This window comes from Oculina patagonica, chromosome 9 (genome assembly GCF_052425735.1).
Source record: "Oculina patagonica isolate OP01 chromosome 9, crgOcupat, whole genome shotgun sequence".
In the NCBI taxonomy this organism is placed as follows: domain Eukaryota; kingdom Metazoa; phylum Cnidaria; class Anthozoa; order Scleractinia; family Oculinidae; genus Oculina; species Oculina patagonica.
Window position 1 is genome coordinate 14,124,287 of NC_135766.1, and position 16,081 is coordinate 14,140,367.

At 38.2% G+C, this 16,081-nt stretch overlaps 1 protein-coding gene across 1 annotated transcript in view; it reads right to left on the reverse strand.

Moving 5' to 3' along the window:
* Positions 1-16,081, reverse strand: part of LOC144666226 (uncharacterized) — a 59,055-nt gene continuing 42,974 nt past the window's right edge. Inside the window, exons 14-15 of the mRNA XM_078527622.1 lie at positions 3,936-4,064; positions 1-2,592 (exon numbers count right to left, since the gene is read on the reverse strand). Coding sequence (XP_078383748.1) covers positions 1,700-2,592; positions 3,936-4,064 — 1,022 coding nt within the window. The 3' untranslated portion in view covers positions 1-1,699. The remainder of the gene's footprint in view (positions 2,593-3,935; positions 4,065-16,081) is intronic.

A 16,081-nucleotide genomic window follows, 5' to 3' on the forward strand; every position in this document is an offset into this window, starting at 1 on the left:
CTAAATTAAGTTTATTTTCCCATAACAAACTACAGTAGTTACATCCGTCTGTACCTGAAATACACTTTATTATTCCACTATTGCGCCATTTTACCATATTAGGGCAAAAGAACGCGCAAAATATGCCACGTTATTACACAATACGTAGAACAGGGCAAAAATACGGTCGGACAAACTTACGGAAAACTGGCCCAAACAAAGTGGAAAAATAAGTGGAATAATAAATCCCTTATTCGATCGTTTAACATATAATACGAGCGGACATTTTGCTCGTATCATATGTTAAACGATCGAATAAGGTGTATATAAAGACCCTTGCAATGTTGTAGTTTTTGAGTACTACACTATAATCAACAGAGACTAATATAATATTTCCTTACAAAAATAAAATAAAATTAGCACCAGAAATTAGTCAGGTGCACCCAACGAGGAAATTCTGTCAAAGGTCTTGAAATGTCGCTGTGCTGTTTTCACGTATCGTTTATGGCTTTTAAAGTGATATTTGTGAAAACTAACACAGTTAAATCTTTTCGGATTTTTTTGCTGAATATTAAAGTTGGGGAACAACAACATTTTTACCTCTTCGAAAGCAACAGGTGTTATATCTCCCACATTACGAAGGTTTGAGGTGACATTTAACTAAAGGCTGACTGGATAGGAGGCCTTGCGAACAGATATTCTCTTAAATGATCCGTTGTTTGGGTGCCCCTGACTAGTTATCGCTTCGCGTTATATTTTTGCTATTTTTTTTATATTTTGCCAACTTCACGTTAACGCTTGGGATCAAACCTACATATCTAAAAACAAAAACAACAACAACAAAAAACTAACAAACAAACAAAAAATCCGAGCAATCGCCCGCCCTGAAGTCCGTCCTTATTTCACTATGTGTAAAGAATATTTATCTAAAAATATCAGCAAAGTTGTTTTAGAGTTTGTAATAAAATAAACTAAGACTCTTACTATATTGTGAAATCTTGAAGGTCCTTTTAGCAGAAGTTTTAGGACTCCTCCACTGTTTAAACAAATTGCCCCTAAATTGAGACTAACACAGGCAGAACAGAAGCCTATTTGAAGAAAAGGGACAACTTTGAGCTCCCGTGCACGTCCATTTTGGATTCCATTGTTGCCTTTTTTGGTTACATGGAAATAGAGCTATTGTTGCGCTGACATGTGCAACCTAGAAATGTGTAACATCTGCGCGCGGTCACTTTAAACCCACTAAGACCCATTAATATTCAGTGCATTCGATTTTTTCTCAACATGTAAACGCTTTTCCATTATATGTCAACAACTTTTGGCTAAAAACTATATGGCAGTTTGTTCGATCAGTGGAGGTTACCTTTAATTACGCTCTAGGTGATGCACTTTAAGTACAATCATGAAGTTCCTGTAAGGGGTTAGGGTTACCGAAAAGGTATCGTTTTCTATCGAAGATATGCCGCAGGGTTAGGCGCGGTTCCTCCCCGTAACAAAAAACAATTCTACACCCCCGAAACACCAATAGGTTTGGTAAAGAGTCAGTTTAGCTACCAGACTAATTTATATTAAGGAAGAGTATCTTGCTTTCGTGAAAGCAATTATTAAATACCGGTAGTCTGAGAAAATCAATATTTTTTTTGTTACTTTAAAAACATCCCACGACGTTTTTGTTCTTCATTTTGGTTTGGGAAAAAGAAAAAACGAAATGTTTTCCTTACTAGGCAGATAGCTCAATAATTTTCACAAGGCCAACATCATTAGAGTTACCACCAGTAACACCAGAACAACCCTGACCACTACAATACGAACCCCCTCCTCCTCCGGCTTGGTGAGGGTTGGTACCGCTGCCTCCCCCAGAGTACCCTCCTCCTCCACCTGATGCACCATTATCTTCCGATCCCCCTCCCCCACCACCAAACCCTCCTACTGCTCCCGGGACGGGTCCCCCGTTATTCCCACTGTTCATGCCGCCGGCTTGACCACCAATCCAGCCTTGAGCCAGTGACCCGCCACTCTCTCCATTTTGCGTGTGTTTTCTGGCACAACCTTGAGCATACCAACCCGCTCCCACTCCCCCATGGTAGCTAGCACCTACACGGTTACATTGACCTGGCTGTCCCCCAGTACCTCCCGCCCGAACTTGAAATGAGACTTTCCCCACACTACTGGTGCCACTTGTTCCCGACTGACCATCTACACCGTTATACCCGCTTGACGCACCCCCTCCCCCTCCGGCGACTAATAAAAGCACATTACTCGTGGTATAAACAAAACTTCCTCCCCCTCCCCCTGTACCAGCATTGTCCTCTACAGACAGTCCAAGCTGAGCTGCTGTCTTGGTAGTTTTTTGTCCATCTTTCACCTCCACTGAGTTTCCTCCTCTCTGTCCCACCACAATATTCAGCACAGTTCCTTTAGTCAGTCTAAACTTGCCCTCAATGTACGCTCCCTTGCCGCCATAGTAAGTACCTGGATTGTATCCATAGTTGTATGAGTGAGTTCCTCCTCGGGCTCCCCAGGCTTTGATAAGATAAAGAGCGTTTCTTGGAACGGTGAATGTCTGAATTGTGCCAAATCGTCCACTTCCACGTGTTGTAAATGTCCCAGGGTCTATAAAAACATTGAAAGGGACCGTTCACTTTTTATAGGGTTAAGGAGTCTGGTGGGACTTGATAGATGGTTTCTGTAATATATGATGACCCCCCTCTTCATCGGTATTTTTACCCTGAACCCCCTCCTTCATTCTCCACGCACCTCGTAATCCAAAATTGTTGAGATGAACCCTTTCCAAAAAAATGATAAAGTGAAATATCAGACAAAATTGCAGTTCTAAGTGACTGATAATAGTAACAATAATATATCAACTATCAAGTGCATTGTTTGACTGTTTTATTGATGTGACATGTTTTTTAATGTCACAAATAGCTGGTGTTTTTAATCGATGATGCTCAGTACAATACAAACCAGGGGGCATGCTCGCGCGGGAAAAGTTAGATTTTTTAAAACAGCTTAATAAATGACATTTTAAGGCATTCTGGCTTGTAGAAATTGCGTACGGTTATAGATGCATTCTCAGCAGTTTAAAGAGGTAAGTAAAGCAAGAATAATGCAAGTGCACTTATAAACTGTTTTTATCAGGTGGGACATAGTCCTTAGTGGTGGTGAACTGTATTTGCAACCGAATAGTTCGTGTTTGGTACATAAAAAAGACATAACAAAGTAGGGGGGTCCTGAGGCATACTCTAACGTGCCAATTTAAATTTTTAGAACCCCAGAAGTGCAAATTTAAGCTAACTCCCCCATTGAAGCTATATTTTTTGCCCTGCCCCCTGCCCTCTACACCATATCCCACCAGCACCCTCCCCCCTTCCCAACCCTATAAAAAATGAACGGTTTAATAGAAACCTAGAGGTTAAGGTTGTCTTTGCTGGAGCTATAACCTGGGATAGAGAGTCCCCGTTTTTGGAATTCCCTGGACTCTGGTTTAAATAACCACGACAGAGAAGCCTATGACAGTTTTCAGTGTTAAACAAATTGAGATTTTGATTCAATTTAAGAAAGAAATATACGAAATAAACTGTCGCCGTTTACTGCTCCAAGAAACTATAATTCAAATTGCCGAATTACGAACTGTACAGGTTTAAAGTCCACAATCAGTATTCAGACCATTTTCTGTCATTTCCATCAATCTCAGCTGTACAAATGCAGATGAAATAAGACATGCACGGTATTGCAACAAACAGTACTAACATTACAGCTATGAGGAATGCTTATCCATTCATCTATATCAAATAAAACAAGACAAATTCGACCAAAGCAGAGCATACTTTAAACAAACTGTTATGAGTACCCTAAATTCTTTAAAATGTAAGTTTGCAATGATCTGATTTGTGTATAGTCATCTGACCGTAAACGTACTAGGAAAATTGTAGTTTAAAAAATGACGTACTTACCCAAAACAGTGCATTTTTTGCCGTCTCCTTTAAATCCAGGTTTACAGGTACAGTTGTAAGAACCCATTGTGTTATTGCAAATCGCATTGAAATCGCAGCCATGAGAGTTGGTAGTACATTCGTCTACATCTAAAATAACAGCAAAAATGTGACTTGTTTAAAAACAGTCCAACTTCATTTTGCTGGCGAGCAGCAAAATGGCCGTACAAAAACATGCGACCTGGTAGGTGTCAGTCCCACGCGTTATCCCATGCTCATTTTGTTTTCTTATAGATCGTGGAGCGGCTACTCTCTCAAAGTCAAGTTTAACACATAATTGTTGATTTTTTTGCTTAATTACTGTAGCTACATTCATACCCTATGTTCGGTTTATAAACAACTCTTTGAAATTGGATTTTCCCAATTGTGGTACTCTCTCTGTGGTACGCACGGATGTTCATTACCAATTTTGAATTCTGGGGCCTGAAATTAAAACTGTCACTTTCGTAGCTGCAATCGTCACTTTCATACGGGACATTTTTTGTTCCTTGGCTTCGTGTATTAAAAGTTGGTTTAATATTCTAGCTACAACAGCCTCTTGTAACTAGCTCTGTGATAGAGGTGTAACGACGTTCGACCTTAGGTCATGAGTTCATTACGAGAACGCAGGTTTTTTTTTTCCGAGTTGAATGAGTTACTGCAGTGGCTAATCAAAACAACATGCTTTTCAATTTAATACGGATTAAATGAAAAAAAAAAATGGAAAACTGAAAAATCTCGGTTGGGTTAAAGTAATAAAAGATTGAATGATCTTGAGAGCTTGTGAAGTAACAATAACCATTGAAATAACCCCATCCAGGCTGACATATCTCTGTATTTAATTGTGTAGGGAAAAGGTAATTTGTATTAATTAGTCAGTGATAACAACGCAATAATAAAGGCATAACAACAAATTATATTACACAAACTTAGTTTTTTCATTTTTATACTTTATTTTTGCACTTCGAAAATTATACAAGTGTGTAAAGTTTCGAAATAAATCAGCTCCGTTAGAGATCAGCGCGATATTCCGAAGGTTGCCTTTTCACCGAAATGCTATTTTCAAAGGCCCCACCAAAGTTCAAAAATACGCCTAGCTTCCATATTTTTGCTGTGCACGTATAAACAAGCTTAAACTAAGGGAAATCTGTAAGGTTTGACTATGCTTAGACTGATTTTTCAAAAAACAAAACAACAAACAAACGAACAAAAACAACAAAAAAAAAGATAGCCAGTGTATCTAGGTGTGTATAGAAACTCCTACCTGACATAACTGTATAAGAGATGGAGAGGGGGTCGTATTTTGCTTCGTAAAATTCTTTGAAGCAAACGCGGAAGCCTGTCTTGTTGATATACTGTAAAATCAGAAGAGTAAACATAGAGTCAGTCTTAAGAAGGAAGCTCACTACAATTAAGTAATGTATATGGGGCCGCATTGTTTGAGATTATTCATATATATTATATTAATAAGCCAAAAATTTCAGTCAGTTACCCTACCTCTACCCAAGCAGTTATTCCATTATGAACTGGACTCAGATTTCCTCCTTTTGTTGAATGATTGGCAGAAATGAACACATTCGGGGTTGTGTTGTAAGCGTTGGCGAAGGTAACGTCCTGTATAGAGAATAAAGGGTTTAGCCTTAATACTACCACAAGCGCCTGCCATTTTGCAATTGTTGTTGTTGTTATTGTTTACTTAAATTAATTCACTTCATCCCCCTTGTACTTAAAGCAATCAACACAACATACTCTTTTCTCTTCGCTGCAGATTCGCAGGAACAAGAAGTAAATAAATCTATATTGGATAGAAATGTACAGGTGTACTGTGAACTTCGTTGTCGACGTCCGAATCAAAACCTCTGTTCAGTTGGAGTAGTCGATGAACATACTCTACGTAATATTTCAAATGAGCATGGGATGAGCATGTGCGTGGTTGAGGGAAGACGTGTTTTTTGAGCAGCGTAACCTTCCCCGTCCTCAACGACCGAAAACGGGTCAGAAACAAAAACTTTAAATGTTAGAAAAGGTTTAAATGTCAGACAAAGCAAAAAAGAACAAGCGAGGCGACCGAGGATCCCTAGACGACGAAAACATCGAGCCAAAGCGCCAACAAACCGAAGAAGCGCTTAACGACATGGCGGCCAACACTGAGGCGACATGGGCAAGCGATAAAGAGCCAACTTTGACGGAAATCAAAGATATACTGGTGGGCCTTCAAAAATCAGTCTCCAAAATACTGATAGAAAACCAGTCCCTCAAAGAAGAACTGTCGCATCTAAGGGCATAAGTTAATTCACAGGGACGCGACTTCGATAAAGTTAAAGTCACCTTAGACCGCGTAACGAAAGAAAATCAATCGCTTAAAGTCCAGCTACACCACACTACGGAAAAATTAAACAAACAAGTGGAGGAAACAGATAAACTGTGGTTTTCTCTCGATGATCTCGAACAGTATTCGAGAAAAAATTCATTGGAAATCGACGGTATACCTGAAGAATGCTACACGTCCACGGAAGAAGTGGTCTTAAAAGTGGGAAATGCGCTCAACGTCGAAATATCACCTCAAGACATTGAGATTTCGCATAGAATAAATCGCCGTGGCAGCAAGCCGATCTTAGTGAAGTTTATAAGCCACAAAGTGAAGACACGTTTGTATAAAGAAAGAGTTAAACTGAAAAACGTTAACTTGAAAGATCTATTCCCGAGCTATGCCAGTGCGGCGAGAGGCGAGAGCACTAGAATCTTCATAAATGAAAATTTGACCAACTATAGACGATTCCTCGTCGGAACGGCGAACAAGATGAAACGTGATGGAATCTTTTTGAGTGTATGGACAATCGATGGTAAGATTTTTGCAAAAACTTCGCCGGATGGTAGCCCTATCAAAATCCGCTGCGAGGAGGACCTTGAGGCAATTTAATCTGTCTTCGTCATGGAAAACTTTCAAAATTAACTTGTGTTTACGAGTTTTTGAACTATTTAATATCAGTCAATTAGACACTGAACTTACTCGTTGTACATTCTAAAAAGGATGGGGACAGGCTTAGGTGAAGGAGGTAAGAGGCTCACAGTAGACTTTTTTTATTACTCCATTTTCTATATAAGGTATATAGAAATAATTATTATTATTTTCCCCGTGTTTTTTTATTGTCCTTGTGATCGGTTTTTGTTATTGTCGTTTTTGTAAACATGTGTAGCAAGCCAGTATGCAGAATCACTCCTTCAGTTAGTAAAAAAGCCACCTTTAAAAGGAAAACCAAAAAAGTGTTTGTACCAAGGTTTCAAAGGTTTAAAAAAAAAATATTGCGTTGCGAAAAAGATCTCGGCTGGAACTGTCAACAAAGATTGGGATGTCAGCCAGAAATTTGCAATGGAAATTTAAAACACAGAAATGTCACGTAAATTTAAAATCATTTCTCTAAATGTGAGAGGATTACGAAATCAGAACAAAAGAGGAGCGATATTTTCCTATTTGAAATCACAAAAGGCAACCTTGTATTGTCTTCAGGAAACTTACTCTCAATCTAATGATGAACAGGTGTGGTCCCTGGAGTGGGGCGGACAAATGATTTTTTCTCACGGGACTGCACACTCAAAAGGTGTGTGCATGTTACTAAATCCCAATTCAACCTTTCAGCTTTGCAATATCCAAACCGATCCTCAGGGGCGATATATAATTGCAAAAATTACAATCGACGAGCTGCCCTTTTTTGTCGTTAATATTTATGCTCCGAATGACTACCGCGAACAAGAAATGTTCATTCAAAATTTAACCGAATACATTATATCAAAGTCAGATACCTCTAGACTTATTGCCTCCGGCGATTGGAATGTTGCTCTTAATCAAACAGATAAACGCGGTGGCCTACCATGGAAAGCAACAGCTTACAGAAATGCCGTTGTTGATCTTATGGACGAACTTAACCTAATTGACATATATCGACATTTACATCCGAATGCTAAAACATTTACATATGAATCAAAACCTTTAAAGTTAAAATCAAGAATCGATTTTTTCCTTGTCTCTCATGCGTTATCTCTCGATGTGCTCAAATCCGAAACCCGCACGTCCATTGCTCCCGACCATAAATCAATATTTCTATGCTTAGAAATCAAAAGTGATTTCAAAAGAGGACCCGGTTTGTGGAAATTTAACAACACTCTGTTAGAAGACGAAAGCTATAAAGTACTTATCGAATTTAAATATCCGCTGATACAAGCAAAATATTCTGAGCTTTCAGACAAGCAATTATTATGGGAACTAATAAAAATGGAGCTCCGCTCCACAACCATTAAATATTCAAAACAAAAAAGAAGTGAACTGAAGACCAAAGAGCAATCTCTTCAGAAAGAATTACAAGAACTTGACTTTAAAATTTGCAACGGCGATGTGCTAGATGAGGTCATACTTGACAGATACGAAACCGCTAAAGAAGAATTGTAAAAAATTCACGAATCCAGAGGAAAAGAGGCTATGTTTAGATCAAAAACAAAATGGTTGGAACATGGTGAAAAACCAACCAAATATTTTTATAATTTAGAGAAGACTAATTATGATAAAAGATGTATCCGCGAGATTAAATTAGAAAATGAGGAGATCACTTCGGATTTCACGATGATAAACAAGGAAATCGAAAACTTCTATAAAAATATGTATACTTCAAAGGTTGATAATATACAAACATCGCAGCCAAGTAAAGGTTTCAGTGATTACATCAAGGATATCAATACACCCCGATTGAGCAAGGAAGAACAAGAGGATCTGGATCAAAGTTTATCATGTCAAGAACTAAAAGATGCACTGAACTGTTTTGCTGAAAACAAAACTCCAGGTGAAGATGGCTTCACAAAAGAATTTTACGTCGCTTTCTTTGACCTTCTATGGGGCGACCTTCTTAATTCGTATAACGAAGCTTTCAGTAAAGGCATACTATCCATCTCCCAGAGAAGAGGGACAATAACACTCCTTCCTAAAGGTGATACTTACCTGACAGATCTGACAAACTGGCGACCTATATCTCTTCTAAACATCGACTACAAAATTCTGACTAAGATTCTGGCATTGAGACTAGAAAAATATTTGCCCAAGTTGATTCATGGCGACCAAACGGGATTCGTTAAAGGGAGAAACATAGGTCAAAATATAAGACTCATGAGTGACTTAATGGAAGACCTAGATCAAAAGAATCTATCTGGAATTTTTCTATTTATCGATTTTGAAAAGGCTTTCGACACTTTAGAATGGAGTTTTATTCTGGATACTCTTAAAGTTTTTAACTTCGGTTCAAACTTCATCAAATGGTTCTCTACTATTTATAATGGCTCTCAAAGCGCCGTATTGAATGGTGGCTACCTGACAAATTACTTTGAAATATCTAGGGGGGTAAGACAGGGCTGTCCTCTTAGTCCTTTTCTTTTATTCTTGCGGTTGAGTTACTAGGTTTAAAGATCCGTCAAGACCCAACTTGCACAGGCATACTACTTCCAAATAATACGGTTGCAAAAATTTCACAGTTTGCGGATGACACAACTATTATTGCCGACAATACGACTTCTCTTAAGTCTTGCTTACAAATTTTAAATTGGTTCGGGTCCCTCTCTGGACTTAAATTAAATAAAAAGAAAACTCAAGCAATGTGGCTAGGATCTATGAAACAAAGTAACTTAAAGATTCTTGATTTTAGAACTACCAAGGATCCGATTAAAGTTCTCGGAGCCTTTTTATCGTACAATCAAGGAAAGAACATCGAAGCTAATTTTTTCGCAAAAATCCGGAAAATGAAAACCAAATTGAACTTGTGGTTATCAAGAGATCTTACCCTTTATGGAAAGTCGCTTCTAGCTAAATCGCTAGGTGTCTCTCAACTTATATATGCAGCATCTATGCTTTCTGTCCCAGGGAACGTCATCAAAATGGTTCAGTCTCAGTTATTCTCTTTTTTGTGGAACAACAAAAAAGATAAAATCAAGAGAGCTGTCATGTACCAACCGCTTAAGCATGGAGGTGTAAATTTTGTCAACTTTGAAACTGTTGTTAAATCTTTACGCCTGGCCTGGATTAGCAGACTATTGAGTAACTCTGAAGATGTATGGAAAGCAATCCCAAATCACTACCTTTCACAATATGGGGGTTTGTCATTTCTTCTCCGGTGTAATTTTAATCCTGTCTCCATAGACAAAAAATGCCTCTCTTTTACAGAGAACTTCTGTTTTACTTTCAGGAATTAAAACAAGGTAAAGGCCTTTTCCCGTATGGCGAATATATACTTTGGAATAACGAGACCATAACTATAGAAAATAAACCTTTATTTTGGAAAACCTGGTTTGACCAAGGGATTTACTTTGTACAAGACCTCTTAGACTCAAGCGGAAACTTTCTGTCTTTTAGCGAATTTCAAAATAAATTTCAGATTAAGACAAACTATTTACACTACTTTCAGTTAATTGCAGCAATTCCTTCAAATTTAAAAAAGAAAGCTAAAGACTATAAGCCGTCCTCAGATAGTCTGTATTCGACCATCATAGCTCTTTCTCCAGCTGGGTCGGAAATAACTTTAGATTTGGCAAACATGCGCTGCAAACACTACTATAAACTCTTCAATGAAAACTGCAACATTGTACCTACCGGTATCAAAAAATGGAAAGATAAGTTCCCTGAAGACTTTTCTGAATGGAAGAACAAATTTTCCTTCATCTATAGATCTTCACGAGATGACAAGCTAAGGCAGTTTTCCTTCAAACTACTACATAGAATAATCGTTACAAAGAAAGAACTTAAAAACTATGGTCTAGCCGATAACGCAACATGCATTTTTTGTCAAAATCCCGATTCGATTGAACACGCTTTTTTAGATTGTAACATTACAACATCCTTTTGGTCGGACGCTTTTGCTTGGTTTAATCAAGCTCATAGCTCTGCTTTCTTTTTTTCGAGTAAACAGATAACTTTCAATGATATTACCGCTACTGCCGCATATCAGGTGTCTGATCCCCCAACAAAACACAGATTACACCTGTTCATCATTTACCTTAAACAGTATTTATATAACTGTAAAAGGCTTGAAAGAAAACCCCATCTTCAAGAGTTCAGAAGAAAAATGTTGCTGCAATGGAAAATAGAAAAATGCGCTCCTCCTTAACGTCTTTCCAGTGTGTCTGTTAACATGTACTGAATAATCAATATCCGTCAGAAAACTTAAATGTAAAGTCAAATTGTAATTAACGTCCCTTTCTTTTCAACTGTAACTTTTATCTTGACCTAGCCTGTAAACCTTGCTGTAATTTCTTTTTATTTAAGAAAGTAGTATTAGTTTCCTGTTAATCATCAGTGGTCACTACTGACGGCTTTTGTTTCATATGTATCCCCACTAGTTATACATGTAAACAGTGTGTTATTATTAGTTTATTTTTTTTTTTCTGTTTTCCCTTTTGCATGTAACTTTCTTTTTATTTTGTATTACATTGTTTGAATAAGTGAATTAAAAAAAAAAAAAAAAAAAAAAAAAATTCAAAAACGAGTGCGAGTGTTTCATCGGGGTTTCCAAACACGAGAAAACTGATGAAAGCACGAGGCCGTAGGCCGAGTGCTTTTATTGTTTTCGAGTGTTTGGAAACCCCGATGAAACACGAAGCACGAGTTTTTTAAAATAGCTTCTCAATCGGCGCCTTATTGCAAACAAAATATATTATTCACGAAAACTTAATTTTTGATTTCTTTTGTTTAATTAGCGTACAGTTTGAAATCGGGGCCTTATTGCAAACAAAGATATTATTCACGTTAACATTAGCGCATACTTGGTGATGATTATGTAAGATCCGTGTTTTTCTCAACTAAGCTTGTTTACTTCAAGCCGCACAATTTGCATGCAGTGGCGTCCTGCTAGTTTTGAAACGTGGACGGGTTAGATGAGAATGAATCTCGCCGGTTTCGGCTGCCCAAAAGTGCGCAAGAAGATTTCTTGCTTGCACAGTCCAACCGTAGAAGTACACAGTACAAAGACAAGTGAGTCGTTGAGGTTTTGAGAACTTGCCAAACAGCGCGCGAGCAAAAATTCCTTTTTCTTGACCCGGGAAGTGTGTTCAAGGATTGTGATGCTCATCGCGTGCAAAGTCTTGAAGAGAAGTTGGAGGACCTGGATAGTCTGTCTTTAAAGTATTGGCTCACAAAATTCGTCCAAAACTTGGTTGCAAATAAGAACGGTGGTCGCTACGAGATATTCAGGAACGTTTTTGAATTGCGCAGTAAATGTTAATTTTAGAGTTATTCCAAACAGAAGCTTGTCTATTCAGTCGGTGTTTGTGTCATTAATATTTAAATTAGGATAACCCTGCATCACAAGGGTTTGACGTTTTATCAAACTCTAGAGTTTGATATTTCATCAAACTACCGTGGAAAGGCCTCTGTCCAGTGTTTCATCGGGGTTTCAAACCTCACGCACCTGACCAAATTGGCGTGTCCCGATTGGCTTGTCAATTCATGAATTATTAATGAGTTTGAGAAATACATATTCTACACACGAAAACTACCACACGACATATTATTCTGAGGCATCATTCCATCCTGTTTTCATCCTGTTTTCCTGTTTCCTGTTTATATGGACTGCAGTAATATGTTATGATTTCTAAAGGAAGTGAAATAATTACGAATGGTCGCTTGAGCGCCTCGCGACGCAAAAACCTGTTGGTAACAAGTCCAGGCGAAGAAATGAGATACATACCGAAAAACAGTTGAAACTACGGGATTTAATTCTTTATATATAAAAAGATACATTATGTGGTAGGCACAAGTGATAAATCTGCCCAAAAATCAGTAAATGCCTTACTTTGACTTTTCATGTGAACACATACATTTTTCTTTTTTATATCAAGGTTAATTTGTTTTTTTTTTTTGTTTTTTTTTTTAGCACAGGGCGATGAATTATTCTTACTATAAACGTCTTAAGTTCAATCGTGGTCAAATCAGGTCAATACAAGACAACGAACAAACAGAACTATATGGATTATCTCAGGTAACAACAACTAACCTTGCAGAAGGCGTTATTATGATCGCCAGGAGGAGGTTTACTGTTCACAAAGTAGATCGAGTTATGTTCGGAGAAGGGAGGCTTGCGAAGATACGTGAACGCCAACCAATTCTAATAACACAAAATAAATGTTACCAGCAGGTTAAAACAACAAGCTTCGAAGATTTTGAAAAATTCGAAAGAGAGAAATAAATCATATTTATAAAATACCAAAGACGAAATTGATATACAACAGATAGTTAGAGAAATTGTAAGGCCAAAAACAACCTCGTTGTTCGGGTTTCTCAGTGGTCTTTTTCAAGTTAGCCGCTGGATTTCAACGTCGGAAAGATAATGGGGACAAGGTTGGCGAAAAAGCTGCTATAATACTTACAACAGAAATATCTTGATGGGATCCTGCGTAGTTTTGCAATTCTCTCAAACAAAATTTGCATGAAGATGGCGTGACATCTTCAATCCACACACTGGCTGCGTCACGCTTTAGTCCAAAATGATGGTGTTTAGCAGTCACAAACACTGAAGGTTTCACCAAAAATTTCCCCTGGAAAAAAAACCAACGTATTCTTTTGTAAGATTTTCAAGTGTTTTTACTCTGAAATGGAAAACGGTAGTTGCGTATTTCGAAATGAATTTATAATAATGAGATATCCTCTGCACTCTGTTAGCAGTATGTATCTGTAAATATCGCTATAACTATTCGTTATTTTACTTCAAAGGTGAACATAACATCAGCAAGAAGACTTAGGTACGAGTGTATTAATATGTGTGCGCATGATTTATAGGTTAGCTGACGTCACCCATGGACTGCCACTAAGGGTAGCTGTATCCTCTTAGCAGATGGGCAGCTGCTACATCTCTGGACGTTCTAGCTGATAACTTGTCCTGTGTATTGTGTAGGCGCTTTTTACCTTTTTTTTAAAGCTGTTTGGCATGCATATCTATCCTAAGCATGAGATGTTGTGACCTAGGCCTATATCTAGGCAGTAGACGCTGCTCCAGCCGCATCGCTGCAACAACTCTCAACCCGTATAAGGCGCACCATCCCTGGTCGACACTAACCGAAGGAGGCCACTTGATGTTAAGAGTTTTGGTGGACTATTTTTTGAAGTCTTCTGCAAGATGTTTCATCATGTTTACCTTTAAAACTTTCTCAAGCGTGCATCTCAAGTTTCTCGTGCAAAACGTAACACATAGTCAACCAGGTTTAAATACTTGGACCCAGCTTGAACGTAGTCAGCCTGGTTTGTTTCCGTTTGAAATTGACAGACGCAAAGAAGCGCTTGTAATGCGAAGGCACATTGGTTTAATAAGTTAAAATTAAAACTCAGCTTCCTCAAACGTAAACTGAGATATAATATGACTTTTGCAACAACCAGACACTTGTTAGAAGGTCCGCCATACTAACTGGCAAGCTACGCATGACTGGTCGAAGACAAATAGTTTTGGAGACTGATTTGGATTTTGTCTCATGTTACCTTGTTACAAATAACAAATTGTACCTCAGTTTGAAGCTTAATAATTAACAATTATTCGCCGAAGGCGAAGTGTTTATTGTTGAATAATCCCCGAGACGAAGTCGAGGGGATTATTCAACAATAATCACTGAGCCTGAGGCAAGTAATTGTTTTAGTATAATTCTTAGAGGTGATCATCAAGAACTTAAAAAAAAATAACGATAGCAAACAAGAAAACAGCAAACACAAGTGTTCGCTTGCATACGGTGTAAACCAGTTTAACTCATCGATTGCAATCAGAATTTATTTAGTTAAAGCAATAAAACGGAACAAAACATACACAATGAGAAAGATAGATTTCCGGTACCTTTGCATGATTGTGGATGACTTCTAAGCGAATGCGCGAATCCTCTAAAAATAAGTAGCTCCGGTGAGAAGAGAACTAAATAATGTTTGCTCAATCAATATGACTGAGTTTCTCATCGATCGCCAAAACCGCCGTGTTTACGATCATTTCTAATGCCTTGAGAACCATCTCTTGTAAATATTTTCGGTCCAAAAGCCTTGGTAGTTAATTTGAAAAATTCCCAATGTTTAAAATATCCAGGACTTGGATCGGTTTCTTTCAAATCAAAGAAATTTTCATTCAGCAAAAGCGGCCATGTTTACTTCCCTGGATGTCAAAGATGGCGTGGCTAAGTAACCAAGCCTTCAAAGCTATAATCACCTCGCGCGGGGTGATTATAGCCTCATAAGCCGAGCTTCTCGACCAATCAGAATCCTTCAATTCTTATAATCACCTCTGAAATTATACTAATATTAAATACAAAACAATCGCTTACTGGTGGAAAATTCACACTTTCACAAGTCGTTCCAGTCCACCATTGTGATATTCGTACATCGCCAGCAACACCACCCACTGGAGCTCCTTGGTACGCCATCCAATCAACTGTCACGTTAGCACGCGACTTTCGCTCGTTATAGCCTGCCGCCATCACACACGCAGTGAATTGATCGTAACTGACATTTTCAACCCACGACACAGCGGCATCATGAACATATGACTTGTTGCTGGTGTCGATATGGTTGACAGTGATCTGCACTTCAATGGTTTTGTCAGAATAGAACACGTAAGGCTTGAAACGAATCACTTCACAATGAGAGTACCCCAGCGATGGAATATGTGGCATGTGACGGCGACCTCGCTGGAAAGGAAATCCTTATGAAAGAACAGGAGTGAAACATATTTTTTTAGTCGTGATTGGTAATAATTCAAATAACTGTAAGGTCTGTCTTCTTTGCAACCTCCTTTTGAAGAAGTCCCCAATTCATCAAAAATTGTAATGAGTAAATGCATTTTCTGAGCTGATGAACGTCTAATTTTCGTAACTGAAACCGGAAAAGCATTCCTTTCATAGAAAGCTTGTAATTTAGCTGTCTAAATATTTTGAAACAGTCTCGGCGAAAAGAATAACGAAAAGTTGGTCTTGTTTTCCTCTGCTTTCCTCTTTTGCTGGGAGGGTAGAGTCAGAGAACAATTTACTTAAAAATAGGACAGCGGCAAATATTTTAAAGTACTCCTTACCTTCACAGCTACCAGGGTGTTGTACAGTGAAATTCAGTTGAAGAAGACACATTTCCTGTTTATACA